Here is a 26457-nt window from a genome sequence, read left to right as displayed (position 1 = left end):
ATACTTTTTGGGATAAATGGCCATCCATAGTAGCGTATACGTAATATTTTTTCTCGGTGCACAGTAATAAGCTCAACAAGTGCTCAACTCTTTCGCTCTCTCGCTACGATGCCTTGCTCTCTTTCGTTTACACAACTCTCGCTCCAATCGGAGCCTCTGCCATTCCACGCAGCTTCGTAAATACGCGCACGCCGCTTCTTCTTTGGCTGCAGAGAAGAGCGGAGAGCGCCAATGGGAGCATAGCTGAGCGGAGCAGCAAACCGCATTCATTCCTCGAAAGTCGGCGGGCGAAGGTGGGCGCGCTGCGAAAAGTCAAACGGCAAAACGGCAGAAAGGCAAAACGGCCCGCCTATCGGGCAAACTTGTTTAAAGTGCCATAAAAAAGCCTCTAAAAAGCGTAGAAATAAAAAAAGCTGCCGTGCAGCGCAAAGCAGACGCGACTGGCGCCGGTGCCCCAATAATAAATTTTCCGACGAGTGTGCAACTTCTTTCGGTTATTTAAAACAAAAGAAATAAATAAGTAATACAACTTAAAGTGCAAGTGCAGTGGTTGAATAGCGCCCTGAATTAAGTGTAAGTGCTGCTCGCAAATTGAAATTAAAATTAGTGCAGAATAGTGCAAATGTTTTCCGCAAACAACGCTGAATGTCTTGGAAAAATCAATTTTTTACTCCACTCTGCGCAAGTACACACACACAAATACGCTGACTAGCGAAGGGCAGACGGCGGGTTGGGGTGGGCCACCCACCCTGGCAGAAAACACTCTGTCTGCTCACAGTACACATGCACTGTTAGAAATGTTAATATCTTTTGCACATTATCACATAGTATGCATATGGATGTTCTTTAAAGATATGTATGTAGAACAATTGCGTTCGAGTAGTAGGATCAAGGGGCCATTGAAATTATTCGTATTTTGGATACATTATAAAATAATATACAACCCATTTGTTTACTGTGTGGAATGAAGTCAACAAGAGACCTCCGAATCCATACCCATTCAAATTCCCTTCGCCATTGTTGTTCTTGCTGTCCTCCGCCGACTGCATGCACTTTTGTGTTTTTGCATTGATTTTCCACATCGTTTTTTACACCGACTGTCGCAGTTTGGCCAAATGCATCTGCAGCACGAAGATGTATCCCCCGAATGGCGCGGATGTGTCTGAGGATGGGGACATGGACAAATGCACACGCAGCACGCAAAAAGTTAATCAGGCCCCAAAGAACAACAAAACGGTGGGGCCCAAAACACACTAACAGCGAAGGAGAATGTGAGCCTAAAGACAGTTTTATACCCTGTGATAAAACGAACTATAAACTAACATAGGTTCCTGTGTTACAATGTGATTTTTCTTAATTCATAAGTATTAGGAAAATTTATTGGTGCAAGATTTTAATGCAAGATAGTTTTAGAGCGTGTTGGGTACACCCTGACAAGTGTAGGGTATCGAGCAGTATTTGCAATTAACTGGCGCCGTCGGCTATCGTGCGAGAGCAGCCGGCGGGTTCCGCCTCCTCGCCCGCGGGTCCTCCTTCGGCCCACTCCACGGAGCACTTGGGACAGCGCCAGTTGAACCTGTTTTGGCGCGCCAGAGACACCGCTCTCTAGCTTCTTGAGTTCTCTTCATGTGCGCATTTGCTGAAAGTGGAGAAAGGAGAGGAAACCAGAAGCGAAATGGGAGAAAAGAAAGGCCAGAAATAGCGTCCCTTCGAAATTATAATTGCTCTATAAATTGAACATTATTATAATCATGATACAAGAAATATTGTACGAAAATGGAAAAGGAACAGAAAATATTCTATTCGGAGCTTTTCTTCAACTGGGCTTTATCGCGTTGACGCATCTTCCAAAGTTTTTTCTGGCGGACGAGGTCGACAAGATCAAGTGGTGATTGCGGGACGACTTTCGACATGATAGCATCCAGTTTGGAGTTAATCATGTTAACCAAAAGTCCGACTGCATTGACAACCGACTGCTGATCATTTGGATCCACTTCCAACAAGGCTTCTGGTATTGGTATTTCTTGAGCTGGAGAGTGCTCTGAAGAACCCGATGAAGAGTCAGAGTCCTCGCTTAGATTGGCCTCTAATATGGCTTTCGCTAATTTTTCAGTTATCGAATCCTGTGAGGAACCTGATGATGGGTCGGACTCCTCGTTCTCATCTGAACCATCACAGTAATCTTTCGACACGTCTGATGAATCGGAATCCATTTGCAAACTCTTCTTCGCGTTGGAATCCTCAGTGGTGTCCGAATCCTTATTGCTACGATTTGGGTTCTGCATGAAATGTGGTAAATGGAATATGAATGCACTCAGGACACAATTAACCAACAACATACCATCTTATTCATCTTTCTGAAGAGTTGCAAAATAGTTAAGCACAATGACGAAGCCAATAAAATTCACTGCAATCCAGAAAATGAAGTAAACGAACACAAGTTCTCCACTCATGACATTCGAGTTCAGAATGAAATAGTTAGTTGGATATTCTATGATATCGATTTGACAAGTAACTTACAGCGTGCTGGATAATAAAATTAGCAATCCCACAAAATCGAATCGAATCGTTCTCTGCAAAAATTGCTGAATAATTCTATTAGCTGTTGGTCAGCTGTTTCAGGCAAAAGGAACTGTCAAACATTTTGACAGTTCATCAACCCCTACCAGAGTTGTCACCATCTATGGCGAAATAATCTAGTATTTATTTAATGCTAGATTTTTTGTAAATCAACATATCGCGCTTTTGCTTTCATTCTTGATTCACTTGCATGAATTTCTTGAATGGAAAATGCCATAAACAATAGCCGTAATCGCATGATAAGTCTATCCTGAACTGTCTGATAAATTGCTTATCTTGGCTTAAATTTCATGCCTCGTCACCCACAATTAACCCAAATGCCGCCGATGCAAATTTGTTACCAGCTAGGTATAAACACATTTTTATTTGCCAGTGTGTACATACATATGTATTTATATGTATAAGACAAGCTAACGTATCCTATAATTGGAGCGTAATAACTTTAACCAGCCACATAATTAATGACGGCAAAATTTCTAATCAGCATTCAGGGGGGAAACGAGTGTGAGGTGGAGTGTTTTCAAGAATGCGTGCTTATATACATATGTACATATGTACCTTTCGTTAATGGATGATAAGGGGGATAAATTAAAGGTAGTTCATTCATAGGGGTACACAATTGTGTAAATATATTCTCGCAGTTCCATCTAGATGCTCCACACTGCAATCGAGCCTCAAGTGAAATGATTCCTATTCTGGCGGCGCCTGGTTCCAAATCGGTTCCAAAGTGCAACCGTTCCCTCGAGACTTGGAGTGGGTGGGTGCTTGTGGTTCCCTCATTTGATCCCCCCAGCCCCCGCAACGTAGACAGACTTTGATGGAGACGCTTGGCGATCGGTAGTGTTCGATTGTGGAGCTGTGCGAGTATTTGGGTCTGGCCATTATCATCGGCGGGTCGACTTGATATAGACGGAGAGCTCGCGAATTGTCATCGTCTATTGATACGCCAACCGAATGTGAGATTTTTGTGGTGGGGACCAGAGGTTGGAAAGGGTGCGAGTGTGGCCCGTCTATTGATAATTCCTGTGTACATGTTTCTTATTCAGAAAAGACAGAACAATATTTATAAGCTGATGCGTTCTTTCAGCTCCTTTTGGTTGTTCAAAATGCCGTAACATTATCGAGGAACCCGACAGTCATACGCATCCAAAGTAAATTATACTGAAGGTGGTTTTGAAAAGGATTCCAGACATGAATTGGGCTATCTATCTTTTGTTGGCCCTGATCTCGCTGGGCAGAGCAAGTGAGTACCTCAAAGTCTTCTTATCTATGAAATATTTATGAATGGAATTTTTCTTTTTTTTCTTGATTAGCACCTGTTCCCAATCGCCAGTATAGCTGTATGAGCTACCAGGAGGACGACAACTCATTTCACGATGATGATGGCGATCAGGACTCTAGTGGCGAGCTGCAGGAGCAGCAGGTGGAGTCCACTCCGATTCCGAGCGAGCCACATAGACGCACCTGCCCAGATGGCTACACTTTCTGTTTCACCATCTGGAACCAGACGGCCAATGGAGCGCGGGTTGTTAAACAGGGTGAGTTCATGAACAGGATTTTTTGTTTAATTGTGAATTTATGAACTCAAATTTACCTAGGTTGCTGGAAGGACAACACGGATCGCACTTCCATTTGCAGCCAGTCGGAATGTACCAGCTCGGCTCCCACCTCGAAGACCAGTTCTTTGTACTACTGTTGCTGTTCGGGAGGAGTGTGCAATGCCCAATATTCCGTGGTCGAACCGGCACCTCTGGAACTGGGCTCCAATGAGGGACGGACTTCGATCACAAATCGGGCGACAGAAAAACAGCACCAGTCCTTTTTGGCCAGTACAATGCTGGGCCTTGCCGGTGGACTCACAGCCCTCACAATCGGCATCTTTCTGGCTGTTCAATATTGCCGCACGGCCAAGGAGAAGCCGGAACCGGAGGAGTCGCCTCTGGCACCATCGGGCCCTGGCTACAGTTCTAATCTCAGGAATGTCGACAACATGAATTTGATCGGCATGCTGGGGAGCGGCAAGTATGGAACTGTGATGAAGGGACTGCTCCACGATCAGGAGGTGGCGGTTAAGATATATCCCGAAGAGCATCATCAGTACTATGTGAACGAGAGGAACATCTATGCCTTGCCTTTGATGGAGTGTCCTGCGCTGTTGAGCTATTTCGGTAAGTGTTCCTGGGTAATTTCCTAAGTTATATGCTCAACACAGACTTTATTCCATTTTAAAGGCTACGATGAACGCTGTACCATGGACGGGCGAATGGAGTATCAACTGGTACTATCACTGGCTCCCCTCGGATGCCTCCAGGATTGGTTGATAGCCAATACCCTAACTTTCAGCGAATGCTGTGGAATGCTGCGGTCCATCACGCGTGGAATCTCGCACCTGCACACGGAACTCCGACTGGGAGATCAGCATAAGCCCTGTGTGGCTCATCGGGATATCAACACAAGGAATGTGTTGGTCCAAGCTGATCTCAGCTGTTGCATTGCGGACTTTGGTTTCGCTCTCAAGGTGTTTGGCTCCAAGTACGAGTACAAGGGCGAGGTGGCCATGGCGGAAACGAAGAGCATCAATGAGGTGGGCACCCTTCGCTACATGGCCCCAGAATTACTGGAAGGAGCTGTAAATCTGCGGGATTGCGAAACCTCGCTGAAGCAAATGGATGTCTATGCCCTGGGCCTGGTGCTGTGGGAAGTGGCTACCCGCTGCTCGGATTTCTATGCCCCTGGTCAAGCAACACCTCCCTACAAAGCACCCTATGAGCAGGAGGTGGGCTCCCATCCCAGCTTTGATCAAATGCAGGCGTTGGTGGTGCGGCACAAGGCGCGTCCCTTATTTCCCACCGGCTGGGGTGGAGGAGCAGCGGCTAAAGTGGTGCGGGATACTTGCGAGGACTGTTGGGATCATGATGCGGATGCTAGGCTGACCTCCCTGTGTGCCGAGGAGCGCATGCAGGAGATGTCGACTTTAAGGCCACGAGCACAGGCTCAACCTTCCAGTCCACTGCTGAATACCAACAATCTGGTGGCCAGTCCAACTGCGGAACAGGTGAGACCATTACTCGCTAGTATTTCAATAGTTACTGTATGTATGAATATGAAATTTTGCAGGGAATAAATATCATAGCCACAACGACAACGGCGGCTGCAGTCCATCACCAGATGAGCTCCGACACTACGGGACTTATACAGCCACCTCCCAATCAGCAGATACCTCTAGCTGCCTTGGAACGGGAGAAGAATCATCTGAGCTACCCGCAACAGCAATTGCAGCCGTATCAGGGCAGGAATCCCTGCCAGGAGCGCAATCTGGCACCTCTGACAATGCGAACTCCACCGGTTCTTGTGGAGCGGAGCAAGAAGCACAGTTTCCAGACACAGCCTCAGGAGAACTCACTGTCTTGCTTGGAGCATGATGTGAGTGTGGAGGAGCTGATAGCCAGCCATCAGCACCAGCAGCAAAAGAACACGATTGTAAGCACAGGTGGAAATGGCAATTCCTGCTTGGGTCAGGGATTTCCCAAGCAGCAGAACACGGATCAAAAACTCCGGGGATGGCATGGAGTAAGAGCCCTGATCCACAAGAAACTTTTTCGCAAAGAGCATGCCGAGGAGCTGTGTCGTCAGTTGCAGTTGGGCGAAGAGAAGTCCAATCTGGTGACGGCTCTGCGTCGACCGAACAACCTGGATCTTAATCCTCGCCTCGATAAACCTCCGCCGGATCAGCTGAGGAGTGCAGAGCAACGGATGGGAACTCCCGCTCACATTGTACCCCGATCGCTGTCCAGCAGCCTGATCAAGCACATCAACGGGACCACCAACAATAACTCCATCCAGAGTCATGGTAGCGAATTGCAGACCCTCACCCGTCCGGCTTCGAAGCGAAGACCAGGTCACCTGCGCACCAACTCCCTGATGGCCACCACGGGTCAGGGTCCGCCGACGGAGCAGCAAATGCGTCGTCAGCACAGTCTGGAGGTATTCCGTGAGGTATTCAGCGGTCGGGGGAGCAGCGAGCGTTTGAGGGACCCCAGCGAGCGGGTCAAGACGCCGGGAGATGTGCCACCATCCGTACGGAAAGCCAGGGCCAGCAAGACACTGAGCTTGTACGACGATCGGATGATGGACTCCTCCCTGCTCAACATTCTCTAGCATGAGGAGGTTCTGCTGCTGGAGCTATAAACTAATCGAATGCAGCAGAACATCGATCCACACCCATATCTCATCCTTCATCGAACACATATTCAACGATAGCCATAGAGCAGAAGACTTGAATCGCTTCCTGGAAAAGTCTTCTCACAAATCAGAAGGATAAAGGAGTATTTTGTTTTCTACTCAAAATTCTCTTCGATTTCAAATCAAAGAAAGAAAAAAATCGTTATTATTTATCAGGAAACATAGATACTGTCACAGAAATCACACATCATTATTTCTTAACTCGCCTGGATTGATGATTTGAAATCGAAAGAACTTTGAGAAACTGAAAACACATAACAGGTCCTAGATACAATTATTTTTCGAACATAGTAGAAAGACAGTATGTGTATATCTGAATGTATTTTTTCACCAATCATCCTAGCGTGTAGTGCGGCAAACAACCAAAGTCCTTATAGGTTAGATCAGACTAGTATCGTACGAGTATCAGTATATAGCAGTATATAGCCTCACACACACACACTCACATATATTTTTGACTTGATCTTGGACAAGAGCGAAACAGGTAGTAGTCTATATAGTTTGTATATGTGCGGTTTTCACTCGAGTCGAGCTTAAGGCAGGAAGGGAGTAGGGAATGAAGGGGATTGGTCGGACCACTTTTATAGAGCCATATATAGAAACGAACTGCATTACGAGTATATATTTAACTAAACATTGTACTGGAATATTTAGTCAAGCATAATTACACACTAAAGACCCAGAATTGGGTTGTTATGCTGAAGCCATGTATACAAAAAGAAAGCACAAAATACTCGAAGAAAATATCTGGTTAACAATATAAGCAATCTTCTGTGGAATGACAACCCACATGCCCGTTGTTCGAGTATTTGGCAACCCTATCTAGTATACCCCCCTTTGGATGAATTTTCGGTGAATGCCTTTTAGTCGTTCTCTTTAGTACTTAGACCAAAACACCCACAGCCTTTCAATCACATAAAATGCAAGTCTAGTTATATATAATTTACACTAATTATAATTAATTATGAGCTAATTTAAAATAATTAATAAACGAATTATTTAAACGTGACACGAGTCTAGTTTCTCAGTCTTAATGCTCTGGCGACTTACTTATACCCAATAACCTTATTCTCTACGCAATCGCAGATCGATCAGCACTGGAGCATCGGGTTTATTTATCAACAGGGTCTTCACACCCATCTCATCATCGGATCCGCTCCAAATCAATTCGTATTCACGCAGCAGCTGAAAATGCAAATCGGTTCAATGGAATAAACAATTGGACACTATTTTGGAGACCGCAAAGTGCTGATCTGTTTCCGTTAGCTCACCCTGAGAAGCAAAATGTGCATATTCTGCTCGGCCAAACGGCGGGCAATGCAGGCCCGCATTCCGTGACCGAAGGGAAGGACCAGATAGGGATTGAGGGCACTACGGTGCTGGAGCCATCGATCTGGTTGGAAGCGCAGGGGATCCTGGAAGTGCTGCTCCAGCCGACAGGCTACCATGTTCTGGGTAACCACGGTGGTCTGGCAAGGGATAATACTATTTAGATATATAATTAGAAAATATTTGTCTATACACTGACCCCCTTTGGCACAAAGTAGCCACTGAAGATCGCATCCTGATTAAGAATCCTGCCCACGCCCACGGCAATGGGATTCAAGCGTAGTGATTCCTTGAGGACAGCCCTCGTATAGGTGATATCTGTTCGTAGGGCATCCATGGATAGCTCGTCCTTGGCACTCGGAAGCACTCTCCTGGCCTCCTCGTGCAGTTTTTGCTGCACCTCCGGATTTCGTGCTATGTGATAGAGCAGAAATGCCGAGGCATACGAAGTGGTATCGATGCCAGCCAAGAGTAAATCTGCAGCAGTGCCCACCACGTCACTGCGATCAAGCTCGGGATTTTTTACATAAGCCGAGATCAGTGAAGATCCCACTGAACCATTCCTAACATTCTCCTCCACTAGCTCCAGGGCCACACTCTCCATATATGATTGGGCCTGGCTTAGTTTGCGAAAGCTAGGTGTCTCCAGAAATCGCCACAGCTGGAGGCCCTGATCTGTGGGCAGGATGCAGCTATTGGTGGTCTCAGCCGCATCCATCAAGCGTGTGGATCGGGATCTAGGATCTTGTTCCTGGGCAGTAAAAGACTGCAGACGAGCTCCAAAGGTAAGCAAACAGGTTACTGAAAACAAAGTGATTATTTCGAAACTAGATATCTAAGAACTTCAAGAGCTTCTATTTTACGGATATAAAAAGAAATTCCAGAAATGGAAATCTACCGAAAATTGCCACATTCACCATTTCCAATTCAGATCTACTCACATTCCAAATTCAATCTGGTGAGCTTGGGCAGCATATCAATGGCACCACCATTGCGAGATTCTTGTAGAAATCTAATGAACTCCTTGGTCACTCCATCCACTTGGCGAACAAAGTTCCGCACACTCTTTGGTGCACTCAGCTCCTTTTGCACCTGGGCACGTATACGCCACCATTCCGGACCATTGGTGGGCAGCAAGCCGGTGGTTTTATAGACATCCGGTCGGCTCTTGCGATATTGAGCCAGTGCCAGGTGACTTCTTCGCTGCGGACAATCCCGCTCGTTGAGCAGCAAAGCTATGTCCTTGGGATCGTACAACCAGACAATGTCCTGCCCAGGAACTATAGTTTCCCGCACAATTGCGCCATATTTCTCATACTTATCCTGGCCGGCTTGGTGCAATCTTAGCCAGGAATAGGATCCGATTCCGGGCAGGTAATTGTATAGATTACCCATTCCAAAGGGTCCTCGTGGTCCTGGTATCGCCTGATACGGCTTGGCAAAGGTGCACTGCCTCGAGGTGCAGCTAATCTTTAACAGTTTGGTCAACATTTTTCGTCGTTACTCTGGTCTTTTCGCGGCAAATTCTCGAAATGCACTGGAGACTACATGGGTCTGAGGGTTTTATTGCCGGCTCAGCATTCGGGAAAAAGGCATTAAACGCACACTGGGATCGAAGTTGTGCCTACCTGTGGTGAATCTACCTACCTGAGAGGGTTTACTTCCGATGTTTTCGCTCTTTAAATTAAGAGAGCCAAAATGGGAATAGTATATTCTTAAAAAGAAAGGTATACTTTTCGGCTTTACGTTTTTATTGATCTAGCTAAAAGGGGTATAAACCCCAAGTATAGCTTTGATTTGCATTTTGATTGAGTTTTCTCCAAATATGATATTTTGCCAAAACGCATCATATTATTTTAAAATGTAGCTCAAAATACCTGAAATGGACTTTGCCAAATTAATGAATTGATGTTGCCGAGATCTTTACAATTATTTATTCGCAGTCTTATTTGGTACATGAAACAGTATTATTCAAACATTTAGTCTTCTTTCTTCTCCTCGAGGGGCTTTTCTTCCCCTTTGAGCAGTTCCTCCTCCCCCTCGAGAATTTCATTATTTAGATCTTCAAGTAATTCGCTGGTTTCTAGTTTGAGTGTTACATTCACTGGTGTGAAAGTCTGGGGGGAACTCTTTTTTGACTTCTTGCGTTTTTTGAGTACTGCTTTTTCCAAAGTTTGTTGACGTTTGGATCCTCCAGTGTATAAGACGTAGACCAAGTTGGCCAAGGATACCACGGCAGCCAGGAGAACAATGAGAGGCACGGTCAGGACATCTAGGGAATTGGCCACGAAGAAATTTTGGGCTAACGTCTCAGTTTGTGCGAAATGTTTAAATAGTCGTGGTTCGGCGATAAGTTGTTCCGCATGCCATACAGCCAATTCCAGGGCGGATTGCGGACGGGTCCGGAACTTCAACTGGGCCTGGTGGAGAGCACTTATGAAACGCTCCTCATCCAGGATTCGCGTAAGGGCATCCGACAGGGAGCTTTGGTTAAATTCCTTGACCTGAAGCATCACACCCAAGTTGCGTTCCATTACACGTTGGGCATTCTGCAGGATAAATATGATTTAATATAATTAATAGAAATATCAAATATACACTCACATTAAATTCCTCTAGTTTAAGGGGAAGCACGACGACGGGCACTCCATAGTGAATTGCCTCCTGAAGACTGAAACTATCTCCATGATTCAGGAACCCCTTGACGTACTGCATAGCTGATTGTCATAAATAGAAGTATGTTTCTTATTAATTTTAAAACGTAAAAATTATATAAAACCTACCCAAGATGTCTTGCTGTAGTGATTGATTCACATGAAGCGTCAACAGATTTGGTTTCTTGGCCGGCAACTGCTCTAGTTGCTCCACATTCCAAATGAAGGCAACATTGGGATTTCCGTGAATCATCGTATACATAGCCTTCAATCCCTGGTCATTCATATACTCAATATAGGGCATATTGATGTACACAATGCCGTCGAAGAACTTCTCCGTGAATTCTTGTATATACGTGGGCAAAGGGCTGGTCTGGTTCTTGATGTGGAGACCACCCACTTCGATGACTCCGGGCGGAAGGTTCTGAACATAATCCAAGGTTGGATGGGTATTTAGGAGCACTAATTGTAGTTTGGGGAAAGCATTTTCCGTCTTCATTAGTTCACTAAGAACCGGACGAGTGATCACTAAGTGAATCCTAGAGATTAGGATAATATGATCATTGGAAAAAGTAGAAGATGATCTCTGAACTCACAGTGGCTCTGCATAGTACATGATGTGGTTGTGAAGTCGGTTCCAGAAGCCCATAGTCTTGGGAACTTGGCTAATATAGTGCGGAATCCGGGCCGCATTTATCGTGTTTTCCGCTCGGAGTAGGGACATAAGGTCCGGGGTGAGCTTACCAGCACTCAAGCCAAGAACTGGCTTGGAACGCCAGCCGGAAACCGAATCCATTAGGCACTCAATGCCTTGGGTGACATCCGTAATGATCAGATCATATTCCATGCTCAGTTGGGCGGTCAATTCCGGCCTCTTGCTGCTCATGGTATCCGAGTTAAGTAGAGCACGGCAGCTGCCCAAGAGGACCTCGTACCACACCAGCAGCTGATTGAGGGTAACCATACTTATGTACTCGCGCGGTTCCTCGAGGAGGAAGTGCCTCTTCATCACATCGTATTCGTTGGGCAGATGGTAGTACACTAGACCGTCCACTTGCTTCTTTGGTTCCGGATTGGGCGCTGTACTGATGACCAGTAGGCTATGACCATTGGCCAAGAGGGCGTCGAAAAGGGGCTTTGACCAGCCAGGATTGTTGTGCTTGGCCGTGCTCACCAAGCACAGGATATTTGCCGCCTCCAAGGAGCAAAACCTGCCCAAAAGCACGAAAACCGGGAGTAAACACAAGGCCCTCATTGCTCCAATTACTATCCACTACTGAGTCACCTTTGTGGGTTGTTTGGGTGGCATCACCCGATAAGATTGACCGGTTAATGTGTTTGTCGTGCCGATAAGGTTTCAATCGGATTTGTTTTTCCTCGATATCAGTGGGATTATGGGGAATCGGTAAAAAAAAAAACGTTAGCAACGGAGTGAAGTTTTGGGCATAGACTTACTCATGTGAGAAATTGTTTTTTTTTTTTTATCGCAGCCATAAATAAAATACAATAACTATTTATAATTTAAATACATACGTTTTTATTATCTTCAAACTGCTTAACAATAACATTTTTCGCAATACATGGCTAAGGTTTTTAGGCAACGGGTATTCATTCCTCGGAAATGAACAGCTATTGGCCAAAAAACCGGCTATAGTTATTTTTATTGATATAAATTACGCTAAGGGGCAGAATGGGGAGTTCCAAGTGATGAACAGAGTGTTTTATTAATTTACTTTTTGTTAATATGGCAAGATTAATACGTGAATCGATTTCTCCCCAATCACTTACACAATCTACATTTCGTGTGCGACAGTGAGTACCCCTAATGAACTTATTCTAAGCGCTAATTGCACAGTGTTTCGAATTATAAATTATGTTACATTTGGATGTGATTAAGCATTAAATTAATTAACACAGATGTCGTTTTCTTTGTGTGTGTGTGTGCGTGCAGTAAAGAAAAAACAAAAAAACAGTGGGACCTTGAGAAAGGAAAGCTTTGAGCGTGGTTATATGTACAGGTTAATCGTAAGTCGGGGGATTCCCCTTGGTTGAGGTTCTACGGTTAGTTTTGGTGCCTCGTTGAGTGAGTCGGGATTCGGGATACGTGCAGCACCTTCATTAGAGTGGGTCGATTTACCCGGTTGGTTGGGTGGACTAACTTGGACAAATCTTTAGAAACTTTTCCTACAAAACCTATGGGTTTAGCTTCGAAATATCAATTTGATTAAATACTGAATATCCATTTAAAATTTATCACATGACATAAATATTATATTAATTTCACTATGTAGATTTCATTTCTAGCTTTATAGGAAAATCTTTTGGAAGAATACAAATTACCCAGAACTATTAGATTCCTAACCCCTTAACTCTTTGAAGAACCCAAAATCGCCGAATAAATAAATCGACCCACACTAATCTCCATGAATGATACTATTCTCTACTATCTATTCGTTGACCAGCTCCGCCGGACCCGGTGAATCGTATGGCGCTCCATTGGCGCCCACAAACTGATTGTTATTCCGATGGACGAATCCCCTGCCGGGAGCTGCGTTATAGTAAACCACCCGACGGATTCCGAAGGGATCCACGTAGCCAAAGCTGCCCGCTCGCTTTCCGTCCGATGGATTCGTTTCCTCCTCATGGTACTGCTTGGGCAGCACATAACGGAATCCATTGCGGGTAACTCCAACGCCATCGTATTCGGAGGCGGCCAACCCATCGAGGTGATTACCCTGGACTGGCCTTGGACGCAGGCGTCTTCGGTATGAGCTGGATGGCAGGGGCGGAAGAAGTGCCGCCTCCAGGGAGTTTACATCCACTGGCGACTGCGGAGGCGGATAGTAGCCATATCCCGTGGTGGAGGACGTGGCTGGCGGTGCGAATTGATAGGCAGGAGCAGCGAATGGCTGTGGCGTGGAGTAGCCATACAAATCCGCGCCAGAAATGGGTGCTGGTGTGCTGGAAACAATGGCTACGGGAGCTGGAGTCGGACGCGGACGCAGACGACGTCTGTGGGCACTCAGTGGAGGTAGCATATCCAGCGATGGAGGTCTGGCCGTAGTGGAACTTATGACCGAACCAAACTGCCCGTGTCCGAAGGCTCGATCCGCTTCAGCGTCGTACACATTGATGGCATTCAGTTCCAAGTCCTGAACAGGGTCACCATTCGAATGGATGTCAACCAGTGGACTCAGCGGCGTGGCTGGAAGAGGCGACAATAGCTGATCCCTCGCCCGTGGCAACTCATCCGGATAATGATCGAATCCGAGCTGTGATTGTGGCTCAATCTTGGCCGCTTGTTCGGGGGGCAAGTAATTGAGCTTGCCTGCACCTGAGTCCTCGACGTCCAGTAGAGCTGGAGGCGGATATGGAGCCGGTGTGGTGGTGGACGTGGTGCTCGAAATGTAGCCATAGCTGGGACGATGATAGCTGCCCAGACTGTTGGCCGAAGATCCCGAGGAGCCGCCATGCACTAGGACACCCGATTGAGCTGGCGCTGCCTTGGTGGATTTAATGGCGTCCTAGGAAAGAACATTTATTAAAGTAATTCTTTTATTTGAGAGTCGAATAGTCCTACCTCAACGGCCCTTCCTAGGCCCACGTAGATGGTCTTGGACTTCAGTATCCTGTATCCCTGCTTATCGGCAATGTAGTCCTTCTGTCGTAGATAGCCCGCCGCATCGATCCAGGCCTCAGTTCCTGTCAGTAATCAATTAGTTCAATGTACTTTCCCACTATAGACATCGTTGATCACTCACCGATGACTGTGCCATCCTGCAGCCGTTTCTCCTTGCGGAACTGTCCGCTGTCCGTTTGGAAGCGGAAGTATCGCTCCGGTCCCTCGTCCGTCTGGATATGGTATTGATTCGCACTGGGAGTCTGGCTGCCAGTAACAACTGCTGCCAGGGCCACCAGAGCCAGCTGAAAGGAAAGTTTCGATGAGTTGCGATCATAGTTTTTATTGGGGGGTAATGTATCGAGGATTGGTCACTAATCACATCCGCCGGCAGCTGCCCCAAACCAAAGCAGGCAGTCATCTATCCATTGGCGGCTTTCCGGTGGGGCAACTCATGTCCAGTGTGGAAAATAATATTTGGTTTATGTGTACCAACAAGTATTTAGTATCATTGTGATTTCCCGCCATTAATTTTGAGTAAAATGCAAAAAGAAAATAAGTACCGCACATAAGCACCGCAAAAGATTCATTAAAACATATTTCTCTCAGTGTGTGGCAAGTTTCAGAGTCAAGGTGACACTGGTCAGAAAGTAATCAATGGCACGAGATGCGGTTGTGCAACATTTTAGCAACCGCGTGCGGAAATGCAGTATGTGAAAGTGTTTTCCATGGCATCAACACCGCCACCAGTAGCAACTGAATAGATAACGACATCAGCATCTGCGAATCGAACCGGTTCACGTGGCGTATGTGTAATGCAGATGACTCGATTTGGTTTTACTTGGGATTGGCATTATAGCCGACTTGCCCGCGCTCATGGTTAAGGTTGGAGCTCGAATAATAATACTTCTGGCAATTATTCTAATGTATGAGCCACCCGCACGTTTAATCATTTACGCTTCAATTACTTTAGCATTCCGTCATAAATTTCCATGGGCTAAAGACAAAATGGCGGGGGTTTCGGTGTGGGTGGAACGGCTATGAGCCAAGTTTACTGGCTAATTTCGGCAGCCGCTGACATTTTTATTATAATTTCGTGCTCGTTTGGGGCGATACTATATGTATGTACGTCTTGGCTCGACGCAATTTATGGCGCTTTAATTAATTGTTGTTGGGACACTTTTCAGAATAATCAAAATAATTGAACCGCGAAGAATGAACTTTCCTTAAAGGGGGGAACTTTATTCGCCCCACCTTTGTAAGATATGTGCATATTATATCATTGATTTATGACTCTGTCATTTGACTAAACTTGACCATTAATCATAAATTAAGGAGACAAGCATTACGTCAGCACATATGTGTAAGTCCTCACAAACACTTTCCTGTGTACTCCCACAATAAATTTTTTAAATAATATTCAGATTGCAAACAAAACATAATTTATTCTATCCTTGTTTTAAATGTAGCATTTAAATTTAAGTTATTCTTGCTAGTAGTCGTAATTTTGTTTTCATGACAGCTAATTGAATTTCCCCCTAAAACCAATGACATAATATACCAACAAAACTCTCTCAGTTTCCCAACCACACCCCCGAAAAAAAACTATAGCAAATTGGCGTCTATTTGTGAGAAATTCGCGTGTCTGAATCGCAGTGCCCATAACTAAAAGTATCTACAAGCTCCGTGCGGGCAGATGGAGATTTATTTGATCGACCAACGCAACGAATTAAATTGCGAGCAAATTATTGCGACTGTTTCCGCTGTGTTTGGCCAAAACGAGAGTAAAAGTGGCCACCAGCGGGGCTTCATCTCTCTGAATGAAATTTGCTGGCCCGATTTGGGAGCCTGGGCTGCCAGTTTTGAAGACAACCGGTTGGTAGCTCGGCTGGCGGGACTCTCCACTCTGCAACATATGTTGCACATTTGGAGTTGTTGCCGCAGAGGCTTTGGTTACGTGAGAATCGCCCGAGATGCGGCGAACTCCTTTTGGGCGCGATCAAAAGTGGAAAATCACGTTTTCCTTGGCGCGCAATTTTGTTTACTTTATTGTCAGACGTTTGTTGTTGTTGCTGCTGCCTGTCGAAACGGTAACAAAACATAAAAACAGGGGAAAAAAAATCCAAAAGAGTTTCTTTCCGTTGCGCAACCATCTCGCCCCCGCAGCCTCTTCACCCACTTTGCTCCCCCCCTTTTGTAACTTACGCAACATTAAATTGCTCAGTTGACCCCAAAAACCCGAGTTGAACAAAGAATTCTGCAAAATGCTAGAAACAAAGCAATCATAATTCCCCATTGTTGATGACCTTCGCCTGATCACAGTTCACTTTTTAATTAAAACCCACTCCAATTACGATCACAGTTCGCTCCAAATCCACCGGAGATGATAAATGAAGCAAAGAAAATTCCAATTTTTATGTTAATGCTTTATTTTTGCCTGCATTCTGGGCACGAACAAAGAGCTAATGAAGCCCATAGACTTTCAAATCGATCCCCATAGCCGACTCACATGGATAGTATTTGGTTTGGCTCAGTTGGGTTGGTTCCGATTTGGTGGTTTTAATTTTATTTTTTTTCGGGGAGTGTTTTTGCATACTCGCTGGGGAGTGTGTGTGCATGTGGTGATGGATTTCTACTCGACTATTTCCCCGTTTTCAATTTGATTATGCGGCTGATGGCTGCTTCCGCCTGGGGGATGGATGCCGTGAATCATGTGGCATGAAAACCCACAGAAATCGATTGTGGAAAATTTAGTTCATGATGAAGTTGAGCGATATGAATGTCCAGCATGGCCAAGTTATGGCAAAATCCGCTTTCAATAAATTATTTTCCAGCATAAATCAGATGGCCAGAAAACACACAAAACATATTTGCTTACATGTTATGAGGAAAAACAATGCTGATTCATATTTAGCGTCGTTTTTGAATTCTAAGTAAAATCTTGACAAATATTATTTTTCGTAATAATCAATGAAATCGAAAACAAATTTCCAAAAATGGAAAAACCAGTTCCAGCTAATATCAAAAGACTCAAGACACGAACTTACAGAGTTTAAGAACAACAACGATGAATCATTTAAACTGTGTCCCCCGCACTAGTATGCTTATGATATTTGAAGAATAATATTTTATACAGCAAATTTATTCTTAATCAACTCTGATAAAAAATATAATATATACTAGTGAAAACTTAAACGAAAGACTTAGGACACAAACTTGGAAGACTTAAAAAGTATATGACTCTGTGTCAATTAATTTTGTGATTAAGCTATTAAAGTAAGATATAAAAACTGAAATTACTTCACGCTGGGCGGGAACTTTTATAGTATTGTCAAAATTTTATGAAATAATAACAAGTCACAAACATCGTGTCAATAAGCTGTGTCAATAATCTTGTTTAGCCCCGTCAGATGCTAACCGAAGCAAGTAATAATTTCTAATTGCTCAAATTCCACAAAAACACTGCAGCCGCGCAAAACATGAAACCCTATATTCCGCTAATGAAACATTTCATTAGGCACAATCAATTCCAAGAATGCGACCCGCCAACAGCAAACGGCGACTATTGAATTACACTAAGAGCAACCGAAAGATATTTGAGTGCCTCACGAATAGAAAACACCCACTCGGATATTTCGCAAGGGGCAAATCGGAGGGGAATTGGAATTCTGACTGACAGCTCGCTGTCAGATTTCGAGCAAAGTCCGCAGATTTTTGGCGGTGGGAAGCAGCTGACAAACAACAACAATCTGCCGTACAAAATTGTATTAAATTTCGTTAGTTGTTTGACTTTTCGTAACTTGCAAAAAATCAAAAGAAAAAAAAACTAAACAACAAAAAACTAAAAGAGTAAAAGCCAACAAAAAAAGTGCTTGCCTTTTTCGGTCAACGATTTTTTGGCTGCGGCATTTCCTGTTTGTCTTGGAGACCCCACCAAAAAAAACAGTACATAAAATATATAGGAACATTGTAAGCAGTTATACAATCCACTTAATGGTGTCTACGATCAGCAGCCATGCCTTTGGGCCAGGCTCCAACTATGGCCAAGTCAAGAGTGTGGGCTCCCAGAACCCGACCCTGAATTGAATAACCAACGAAGGCGACCACGCAGCAAGCTGCCTGTCTTGTTTGTCCCATTCAGAGGCACTTCATCCGATCCGGCTGGGTTCCAAACCACTACCGATAGTTGATTTACAGCCCCTAAGTAACCCAGTTCTCTACCAGACAGCTGCCTCATGTTGCTAATCTCTATTTATAGAATTTATCAGTCAACTGCACGCAAAGAATGTGCAACTTGAATCGGATCTCACTTTTACTGAATCTCATTAGTAGATCGATTTGAAAGAATCATTATATACTGCGTTTTGATGGAACTAGTAATATTTAAAGATAAAATCCTACAATTTCTACATTCAAGCTATTCACATAACTTAAACGTTTGTATACTGAAGATCTTGTAAGCGGTATTAATAATGAGAGAAATATCATATAACTATTTCTTTAGGAATTACGAAGTATTCCTAATTCGATTCGCTTACATTCTTGGCCTTACCCGCACTCATCTAAGCCCGCTCTAACCACATTTTGCACTGCAATTTATTGCATCATTTTAAAGCTGCTGCTCTCCATATTTGTGGCACTCGTGGTGTGATAACTCGATTATTCGAGTGAGTGTTGCGTGGATGGGTGTTGTAATTTGAAAAGTGGATGCGACGTGTGAAATCCCCAATAGTCACGCATAGAACGAAGCGAAACGAAACAGAACGGAACACAAAACGCACAGCACCAGAATTGAATTAATAATTAAGCGATAATCATGCAATTGACATGCATCGGGCGACTGTCACAACAAATGTTCATCATCGAGAGCCATAAACAATTATTGAAGCACAAATGGTCATATGCATATGGTTTATGTGTGCCGCCCCAAAGCGGCAAGGTCATCCAGAAGCGACAAAACGTGGGCGGACAACTCAGGGGCAGAGCTATGAACTCAACAGCTGGCAACCGAAGCGGCGCCAAAAAATTTTCCACCAGGCGACACTTCCGACACATTTCACTTTTGTTCAGTTGACACAATTATTAAAATTGCATAATGAGTTACACGGTTGCATAACGAGAATAAAAAGCGCACTAAACAAGTTGTCTTTACTTTAGTTTAATGTTTTTTCAGCTTTACATAGCACCCACAATTGATTGTAGAGCTGACTATAATTGGAAATCGTAACTAGTCGTATAAAATGAAATTTATGTTTCGTAGTTTATGCATTTTTTTTAATAGATTTTGGGCGGAGTGCAGATAATCTAGTTTTATGAGTAATTACGCAATGAGCTCATTGTTAGGGACAATAATATATTTAACCATTCGGTTGTTTCATACATTAAAATATTAGCTGAGAAGAATCTACGATAGATTAGTTGCCCAATAAATCAGTTGCATAACAAGAACCTGAGCCAGACAGCGTCTGTTCTGGGCGTCTTCCGATCTTCCAACTCGGCTGCGCCCAATTTGCCGAGGCGTGAAAGAGTGGAACTAACTAAGCGGAGTGGAGTTTCTTTGAGTTGATCGGCGTTGGGTAATGCCCCATGATGAAGGTCGACATCTGGTGGCGGGGAGTTGATGGAGAGGAAAAGTATGGCCCGCTAACCAAGTGGAAAATCCACCTGATGTGGCACCAAACGGCGCCGCCAGCTGTTGATTCAGCCAGCCATCTCGGCCAGTTCGTGTCTTAAGTCTTTTGTTTTGCGCGTCGCTTCGCGCTTCGTCGCCAAAAATGTTTCCGCAATTTGGCACTGCACTTGGCACTTGGCAGTTGGCGGTTGGCAGCTGTGGGAGCTGTGCTGCTCCTCGTCTGCTCCAATTGGGCGGCAATGGGCGACCTAATCTCAGCCCCAGAAACAGTGGCCAAAAAAAGCGAAGCAAATCGAATCGAAATACCCCAGCCGGCTGACATTCGGCCCCAAAAGAGAGTGAAAGCTGCACGAGCACATTGCTATCGCATTAATTTTCAGCTCAGCTGCGACTTCGATCCGACTTCTTCGACTTACTTCGACATGGGCCAATGCAGGCAGTTGTTCATTGCTCGCTCGTGTTTTAATTTCGTGTTGTATAAACTGCTGTTTCTCCCCACCACAGCCCCTTCTTTCGCCCCATTTTCATTGTCAGCGTGCGGGCATGCAACCAACTACCACCTAGCCTGGCTTCTTTCTCAAAAGCCCCCACCAAATGCTAAGGCGTATTTCATAATTGCGCCTGAGCTGGGCCTCCGAAAAGCCAAGAGTCCAGAGCCCGATGCACACACATATCAAGCGAAATTAATCATAGTAATTGCCGGCGCTGAATTCGACTCTGTTTTGCGCGCTGCGTGTAAATGAACTCCGGCGGAAAGCGTTTAGCTGTGTGGGAAAAGCCGCATTTTTTGGCAGCCACCTGTCCCTGTTCGGGCGCCATCTGTGTCAGCGGTATATGCAAAAATGCCAGCTATGTGTGATAATTGTTTTGTGTTTTACTTTCGAACCGATGCACTTGAAAGAAATATAAACCTTTGTCCAGTTGTTATTTTTAATTTTTTTCTATTTTTATCCAATAATCTGCTGATCATTTCTTGCCGTGTGAAATTTCCATTGCCACTGGGTTGGGAAAATGTGAAAAAGGGCCAGGCCAGGCCAGGCAAGCCGACTGACTTTGGCATACTTTCGATGCCAAGCGGATTGATTAGCATCTATGGCCCCTCTGCAGCTCCCTCATCTGGCATTCAACTGGTGTACCATGCGTGGGACTCACTCATATTATACGTTGGGTATCTGTGCATATATTTCTTATTCTCCCCGATCAACTGGCGACATTGTTCCTCGCTAGCTGTCAGTTCTTGTGTGGGCAAAAGTGCCTCTGATTGTCGCTGCTTGCGAGCGTGGTTGCCTCGTTTGCACTCTAACAACTGCGAACTGTCAGATAGCCAGATAGCTTTATGCGCAGTCAAAAATTCGGGGCGTTGCAGACAGAAGTGTGACAAGGAAATGGAATTGTGAACCGAAGGATTTCAGGCCAACACCCTATGGAAATTTAAATAATTATATTTGTCACATGCTGTCACATTGACAAATGCAGCTTATAAGATAGTTATAGTTCAAAATAAGATACTTTCGACTTGAACTAACCAACTAGCATAGTCATTTTTCAAGTAGTGTAATTTGTACACTGTTTAGTAGTTGCAACTAGGAAATCTATTGACTACGAAACGAAATATGCCCTATAATTATATGTAGTATACCCAGAAAGTGGCCAGTAAAACTGAAACATTTATTACCCATTACTCTCATGGGTGACCTAATGGATTAATTGCCGCTGAGTCTCACCCAGAACATCTTCCCACATCACTCACTTCTCACTGCTGAGGTGACCCGCCACTTATGGCTGTGACCGCATTTGGATCCGCTTCCCATTCGACTGCAAAACAGCAGCTGTTGCTAATTTGTTAAGAAGACCATTAAAAAAAACAGTGCAAAATTCTACGGCGTGTGAACCATCATAGAATTCAGTCGAGTGGCCAAGTAAATTAGCCACCTCCTCTTGACGCAGAAAAGGAATTGGGTCAGCGTCTGGAATTAAAAGATATCTCCATGTGCCGGCGGAATGTGGCCGAAAAAAAAAAAAGTTGCAGCATCATCGATCGACTGTGGCCAAAACAGTTTATGGCCAAATAATTTATGCGTGAAATGCAGAAAAACAAAACGCGAATTTGCCGCCGGCAGGGGCGGTTCCATTTGAAATGATATTTAATAATGGGTAATTGTGAAATGAAAAACATGAGAAACACAAATCGGACGCCCATATATCAATCCATCTAGGAGAGTCTTGCATAATTATCATAGGGCACCTAATCTGTTTTATGTTTTGAGTTTACCTTTAAGGTATCCAAAGCGAAGAAAAGTGCGAGACAAAATGGCAAAGACAATTTGAATTTATTTTTGTCACTCCGCCATCTCCCTCGTTTTTTTTTTTTTTTGGGCCAGGCTATCTCCCTCAAGGTCGCATAAATAATAAAAGTAAAATGTGGCAAGTGATTCCACTGCGCTAATTAATTCAGTTGCTCTAATTCAGCCGTGCTCTGTTTTTGGTTTCTTTGAGTGCCCTAGAATGGGGTGTGATATATTCATGAGCCGATTTGTAACAAAAGGGATAGAGCAAATCAGACCCATAAACAGCGGATTTTTATTATTTAATTATACATTTATACATTGTTATTATTTTTGAATGTTGTATTTCTTTCATTACTATGTTAAGGCATTTTAATTTTGGTGCTTGTTGAATTGTAGTAGTGTAGGCAGCATTAATTTAAAATTTATATTAATAATATCAATGATTTAAGTTTAACTTAGGGTATTCATAGGTTCGATTTCAGATTATTTTTAAAAATACTCTGTTTTTGTATCTTTCTGTTTTGTCTGTTTTGGTTTTTGATGCCGCTCAAACTGATTTGCATATACTAAGCTCGGTCTCTTTTCTTTTCATATCGCTATCTTTTTCTCTTTCCTTCGAGATTTGCGCAATTGTGGACTGCAGTTGGGGTTTTTTTTTTTAACCTCTGCTGTTTTGTTTTGATTGGTTGTCCCTTTGCGCGGTTCCCTTCACAACTAACCAAATGTTAGGCCCACGTGCTGCTGCCCACTTCAAAAAAAAAAAAAAAAAGATACAAAGATACAAGATACACTGTCTGAGTTGGAGTGCGGTGTATCTGAATAGCACATAATCGTCTGCGTCATCATCATCATTATGATCATCATAAGATGCCAGTGACCTTTGGCGGCGGGCTCTTCATTTCTCTAGCTTCTCTTCGCCGATCGATATCTGGGGAAGCCTCCATCATCCGTGTAATGCACGATTTTTGTCGAAACCGAATGATTGAGGCCTTTGAAAACAGTTAAGGAACATATAAGCAACATAGTTACCCCCACTGTATTTGTTTTCTGACCCGGCTTCTATTCGTATTCAAATTTCTGGCGAAAATTATCTGAAATATGGGTCAAAAACTACAGGTTTCTGGTTTCTCGCAGCGAAATATGTGTTAATCACTTCCCATGAATTATTCAATAAATTTCGCATAAAAAAGCAGCGACAAATCTATAGAGGAAGGTGCGAGTGAGATGGCGTGCAGATTTATGTGATTTACAGGTGGCAATTAAGTGTAAAAGTGTTGCCAAACATAAGCAAACAATTTAGCAGGCGATTCTACACCGATTTTACGACGCTCAGAACACGTTTACATCGCCCGGCGACTGACGACTGGATTATGGCACCCCACCGATCAAGGGTTGCCCCACAGCCGCAGCTGGCGCATTTTGAAATCAAGTTTGCAGATTGGAGGGGGGACGTAAATTTATGGGCATTGCACTTGGTCCCCTTTAGCTTAATTAGTGGGGGCTACTTGGTAGCCACTTAGGAGATAATTGCTGCGGCTAATTCCCTGACTTTGTCTTTGGCCAAACCAGCAAAACAAACCGAACACACTGCTCCTAAATCTTAAGCGCTTCACATAAATTTTGGGTCGAGGTCAGGCGGTTATCTATGGGAAGTATGGACTGATTTACGACCCGACTAAGGGTGATTGAATTTCAAGCCAAAGCCGGTGACAAAGTGTTGGGAAAACTCTGGGTGACATCATCGAAGGCAGTCAATAGAAAATGATGTGGTGACCACAAGACCAAACTGCATTCTCTGAATATGCGAACACGACCTATTTCATACACACAGCACATAAAATATCCTCAATATTTTGTAATAATATCGATAGTAAGGTTTTTGAAATTTTATTTTTTAGCTGCAGCTTAGCATGCCAAGACTTTTGCTTCGGTAGCTTGTGTAAGTAAATCCTATAGGCACATCATTTTAAAGACAACATTCAAAGCAGTTAGAACTCTGTTCGAATAAAAAAACAAAAAAAAATTTATATATTTTTTAAATAAAGGTGAGAAAAGTACAGCACAACGATTTGGCTAAACTTTCAAAACAATACTAGAACCTAAAACCCTATGTATAAAATACTTATACACTACAAAAGTGAATTGTCGAATAAGAAGGATTCGTTTTGATTTACCCCTCAGCCCAACAATGCCGGTTTCCCCTGGAGAGGGGGAAGTCAATGGCGGCGGAGATGTGGCCAAGAACGACTCCAACTCGCAGCAATCGGTGGATGGAATCGATGCGTTCGCCGCCTGCCAGAAGCCGCGTCCGGACACCAGTTCCATGCCGGTTCGCCAGTACCTCGACCAGACGGTGGCCCCCATTTTGCTGCACGGACTGCAGGCTTTGGCCCGGGATCGCCCCAGTGATCCGATCAGCTACCTGGCCACCTATCTGCTGAAGAACAAGAACCGCTGCGATGAGGTCAAGACAGAAGAAAACTAGTTACCCTTGGCTTGTGCTCCCTTGTTTTAGTTTTTATTTTTTTTTTTGTCCCTTATCACGACGAACTGTTGCCGATTTTAGGTTTCGCACACCAAAAATTACTCTTGTACACAACTTATCGCTGATTACAACTGAAGGCCACTTACCAGCCACGATTTCATGGTGATCCTTCGTTGCTTTCGTCTTGTTATTAATTTTCCCGATTTAATTTGCAATTTATTTGCCGTTGGCTTTTCACGGCTCCGTACACACGCACAAGATTTTCCGAATTATCTATTATCTCAGCGGCTGCCAATTTTGGCAATCCTCATTATTGGCCAATTAGCCGGGGGAGACTTTCAATTAGTTCCAGCTCCGGCTGCTGCGCTTTTTGTTTATTTTTCAAATATTTATCTTTGCTTAACACTTCCGATTGCAGCCCACGCTCGTTGCAATCTGCGATCGCTGCTGTTTGGTTTCGACGGTTTTGAATTTCAGTTTGGGCCAGGTTTTTTTTTGTTTAGATTTCAAACTCGCGCTCGTGTGTCTGGTCGACTGGCTGGCTCGTTTGCCACTAAATTCGCAGCGAGCTTAGTTGACGGTTTAAAAACTTCAAATTCGAAACCGCTTCGGTTCAAAAGCGAGCGCCAAAGCTTCGGCTCTGGGTTCGTCGTATTTTCGATTCAGTCAGTTCTGCTTGGGCCAATTTAATCTACTTTGGGGGCTGGCTCTCCAGCTCTCGAGTAAGCCGATTTCTCGGTTTTGAGGCCCACCCGCAATTGTCACGCGCCAAAATCGAAATGAAAAAAACTACATATGTACATATGCGGCACATATTGCATAGAATAATTACATCTAATTGCCAGCGAGAGCTGGGTCTAAAGATCACACCACATCGCTGGTTCAGTGCATCTCCGAGCCAAATGAGTGATAAATACTTCACTCATTTTCGAAAGGGTTTGCGAACGGCCTTGGCATGTTGGATCTTGAAGTGCGAAGCAGGTTCAAGCCGATGTGAAGTTAGATAACTTGGCGTCTCTACAGTTTCCGATCAGTTTTAAAATGATTAAAATACCCCGAGCCATATTCGAGCCATTTTCATCGAGACAAATAAACACGTCTAAAAGTAATAACGAATTCTCCGGGCAATTCGCCATTTGAGTCAGCGAATTTAGCTGGCAACGCAAATATTTGATAGCCAAGGGAGAAAGGCCAAGTGCATAGCTTTTGATACCCTTCGCTCCGAGGGATAGGCATTATCCAATTAAAGGCGGAAGAGAAGGGGACCTAGATTACGTTCCCAATGCACGGGTGATTCACTTCGGGGCTACCCAGCTAATTAACACGCCTTAGATCACCTACTTAGTGGCAGTTACTTTGAGACTCAAGTGTGAAATCATTACCTTCTAGATAAAAAATAAATAAACAAAGAATCCTTTTAGAATGATTTCAAGTATCTTAGCCTATCAATAATCTTTGATTTGACACTCAGATTGTTTTCGATTACCTGTAGTACCATACCCTGCCCTAAAATATTATACAAATTGCTAGAATAGGGTATACTGCCATATTCATAATCCATTAGAAGCTAAGAAAACAAAATAAAACAAACAAAGCTAGAAACAAAACAACAGCCTGGCAGCCCACAC

The 26457-nt window shown here is 44.1% G+C and overlaps 6 protein-coding genes across 10 annotated transcripts; 2 read left to right on the top strand and 4 right to left on the bottom strand.

Annotated features, from left to right (window-relative positions):
• Positions 1-264: 264 nt before the first annotated feature.
• On the top strand, positions 265-7830 carry wit (wishful thinking). 2 transcript variants are annotated; one of them, NM_079953.4, is made up of 6 exons: positions 265-573; positions 3668-3823; positions 3894-4118; positions 4179-4748; positions 4812-5635; positions 5698-7830. In NM_079953.4, exons 2-6 carry the CDS (start codon positions 3772-3774, stop codon positions 6736-6738), a joined length of 2712 nt encoding a protein of 903 aa, NP_524692.3. In that variant the 5' UTR covers positions 265-573; positions 3668-3771; the 3' UTR covers positions 6739-7830. Both variants share the same exon structure in this region, with proteins under 2 accessions (NP_524692.3, NP_001261395.1).
• CG32259 (uncharacterized protein) lies at positions 1701-2613 on the bottom strand. 2 transcript variants are annotated; one of them, NM_168054.2, is made up of 3 exons: positions 2521-2613; positions 2342-2448; positions 1701-2279 (listed from the first exon to the last, which is right to left on the bottom strand). In NM_168054.2, exons 2-3 carry the CDS (start codon positions 2351-2353, stop codon positions 1800-1802), a joined length of 492 nt encoding a protein of 163 aa, NP_728929.2. In that variant the 5' UTR covers positions 2354-2448; positions 2521-2613; the 3' UTR covers positions 1701-1799. The 2 variants fall into 2 exon arrangements, with proteins under 2 accessions (NP_728929.2, NP_001163341.1); NM_001169870.1 differs by lacking the exon at positions 2521-2613 and having other exon boundaries at positions 2342-2493.
• Positions 7431-9690, bottom strand: dib (disembodied). The gene is made up of 4 exons (NM_080071.3): positions 9093-9690; positions 8351-8952; positions 8094-8291; positions 7431-8007 (listed from the first exon to the last, which is right to left on the bottom strand). Exons 1-4 carry the CDS (start codon positions 9640-9642, stop codon positions 7888-7890), a joined length of 1470 nt encoding a protein of 489 aa, NP_524810.2. The 5' UTR covers positions 9643-9690; the 3' UTR covers positions 7431-7887.
• Positions 9691-10058: 368 nt separating this feature from the next.
• Positions 10059-12212, bottom strand: Ugt305A1 (UDP-glycosyltransferase family 305 member A1). 2 transcript variants are annotated; one of them, NM_144446.2, is made up of 4 exons: positions 11402-12212; positions 10935-11344; positions 10756-10868; positions 10059-10700 (listed from the first exon to the last, which is right to left on the bottom strand). In NM_144446.2, the coding sequence occupies exons 1-4, from the start codon at positions 12058-12060 to the stop codon at positions 10131-10133; spliced, it is 1752 nt and encodes a 583-aa protein (NP_652703.1). In that variant the 5' UTR covers positions 12061-12212; the 3' UTR covers positions 10059-10130. The 2 variants fall into 2 exon arrangements, with proteins under 2 accessions (NP_652703.1, NP_001261394.1); NM_001274465.1 differs by having other exon boundaries at positions 11402-12079.
• A 109-nt stretch (positions 12213-12321) lies between these two features.
• On the bottom strand, positions 12322-25386 carry CG1136 (uncharacterized protein). Its single transcript, NM_139596.3, has 4 exons — positions 24976-25386; positions 14567-14729; positions 14386-14507; positions 12322-14329 (listed from the first exon to the last, which is right to left on the bottom strand). Exons 1-4 carry the CDS (start codon positions 24988-24990, stop codon positions 13253-13255), a joined length of 1377 nt encoding a protein of 458 aa, NP_647853.1. The 5' UTR covers positions 24991-25386; the 3' UTR covers positions 12322-13252.
• Positions 24247-24994, top strand: Dpy-30L2 (Dpy-30-like 2). Of its 2 annotated transcripts, none has more exons than NM_001274464.1 (2): positions 24247-24283; positions 24526-24994. In NM_001274464.1, exon 2 carries the CDS (start codon positions 24533-24535, stop codon positions 24827-24829), a length of 297 nt encoding a protein of 98 aa, NP_001261393.1. In that variant the 5' UTR covers positions 24247-24283; positions 24526-24532; the 3' UTR covers positions 24830-24994. The 2 variants fall into 2 exon arrangements, with proteins under 2 accessions (NP_001261393.1, NP_647854.1); NM_139597.2 differs by lacking the exon at positions 24247-24283 and adding an exon at positions 24309-24389.
• Positions 25387-26457: the final 1071 nt, after the last annotated feature.

The sequence above is a fragment of the Drosophila melanogaster genome, chromosome 3L, assembly GCF_000001215.4.
Source record: "Drosophila melanogaster chromosome 3L".
Taxonomy (NCBI): Eukaryota; Metazoa; Arthropoda; class Insecta; order Diptera; family Drosophilidae; genus Drosophila; species Drosophila melanogaster.
The sequence above is the reverse complement of the archived record's forward strand: the minus strand, read 5'-3'. Positions and strand labels throughout refer to the sequence as shown.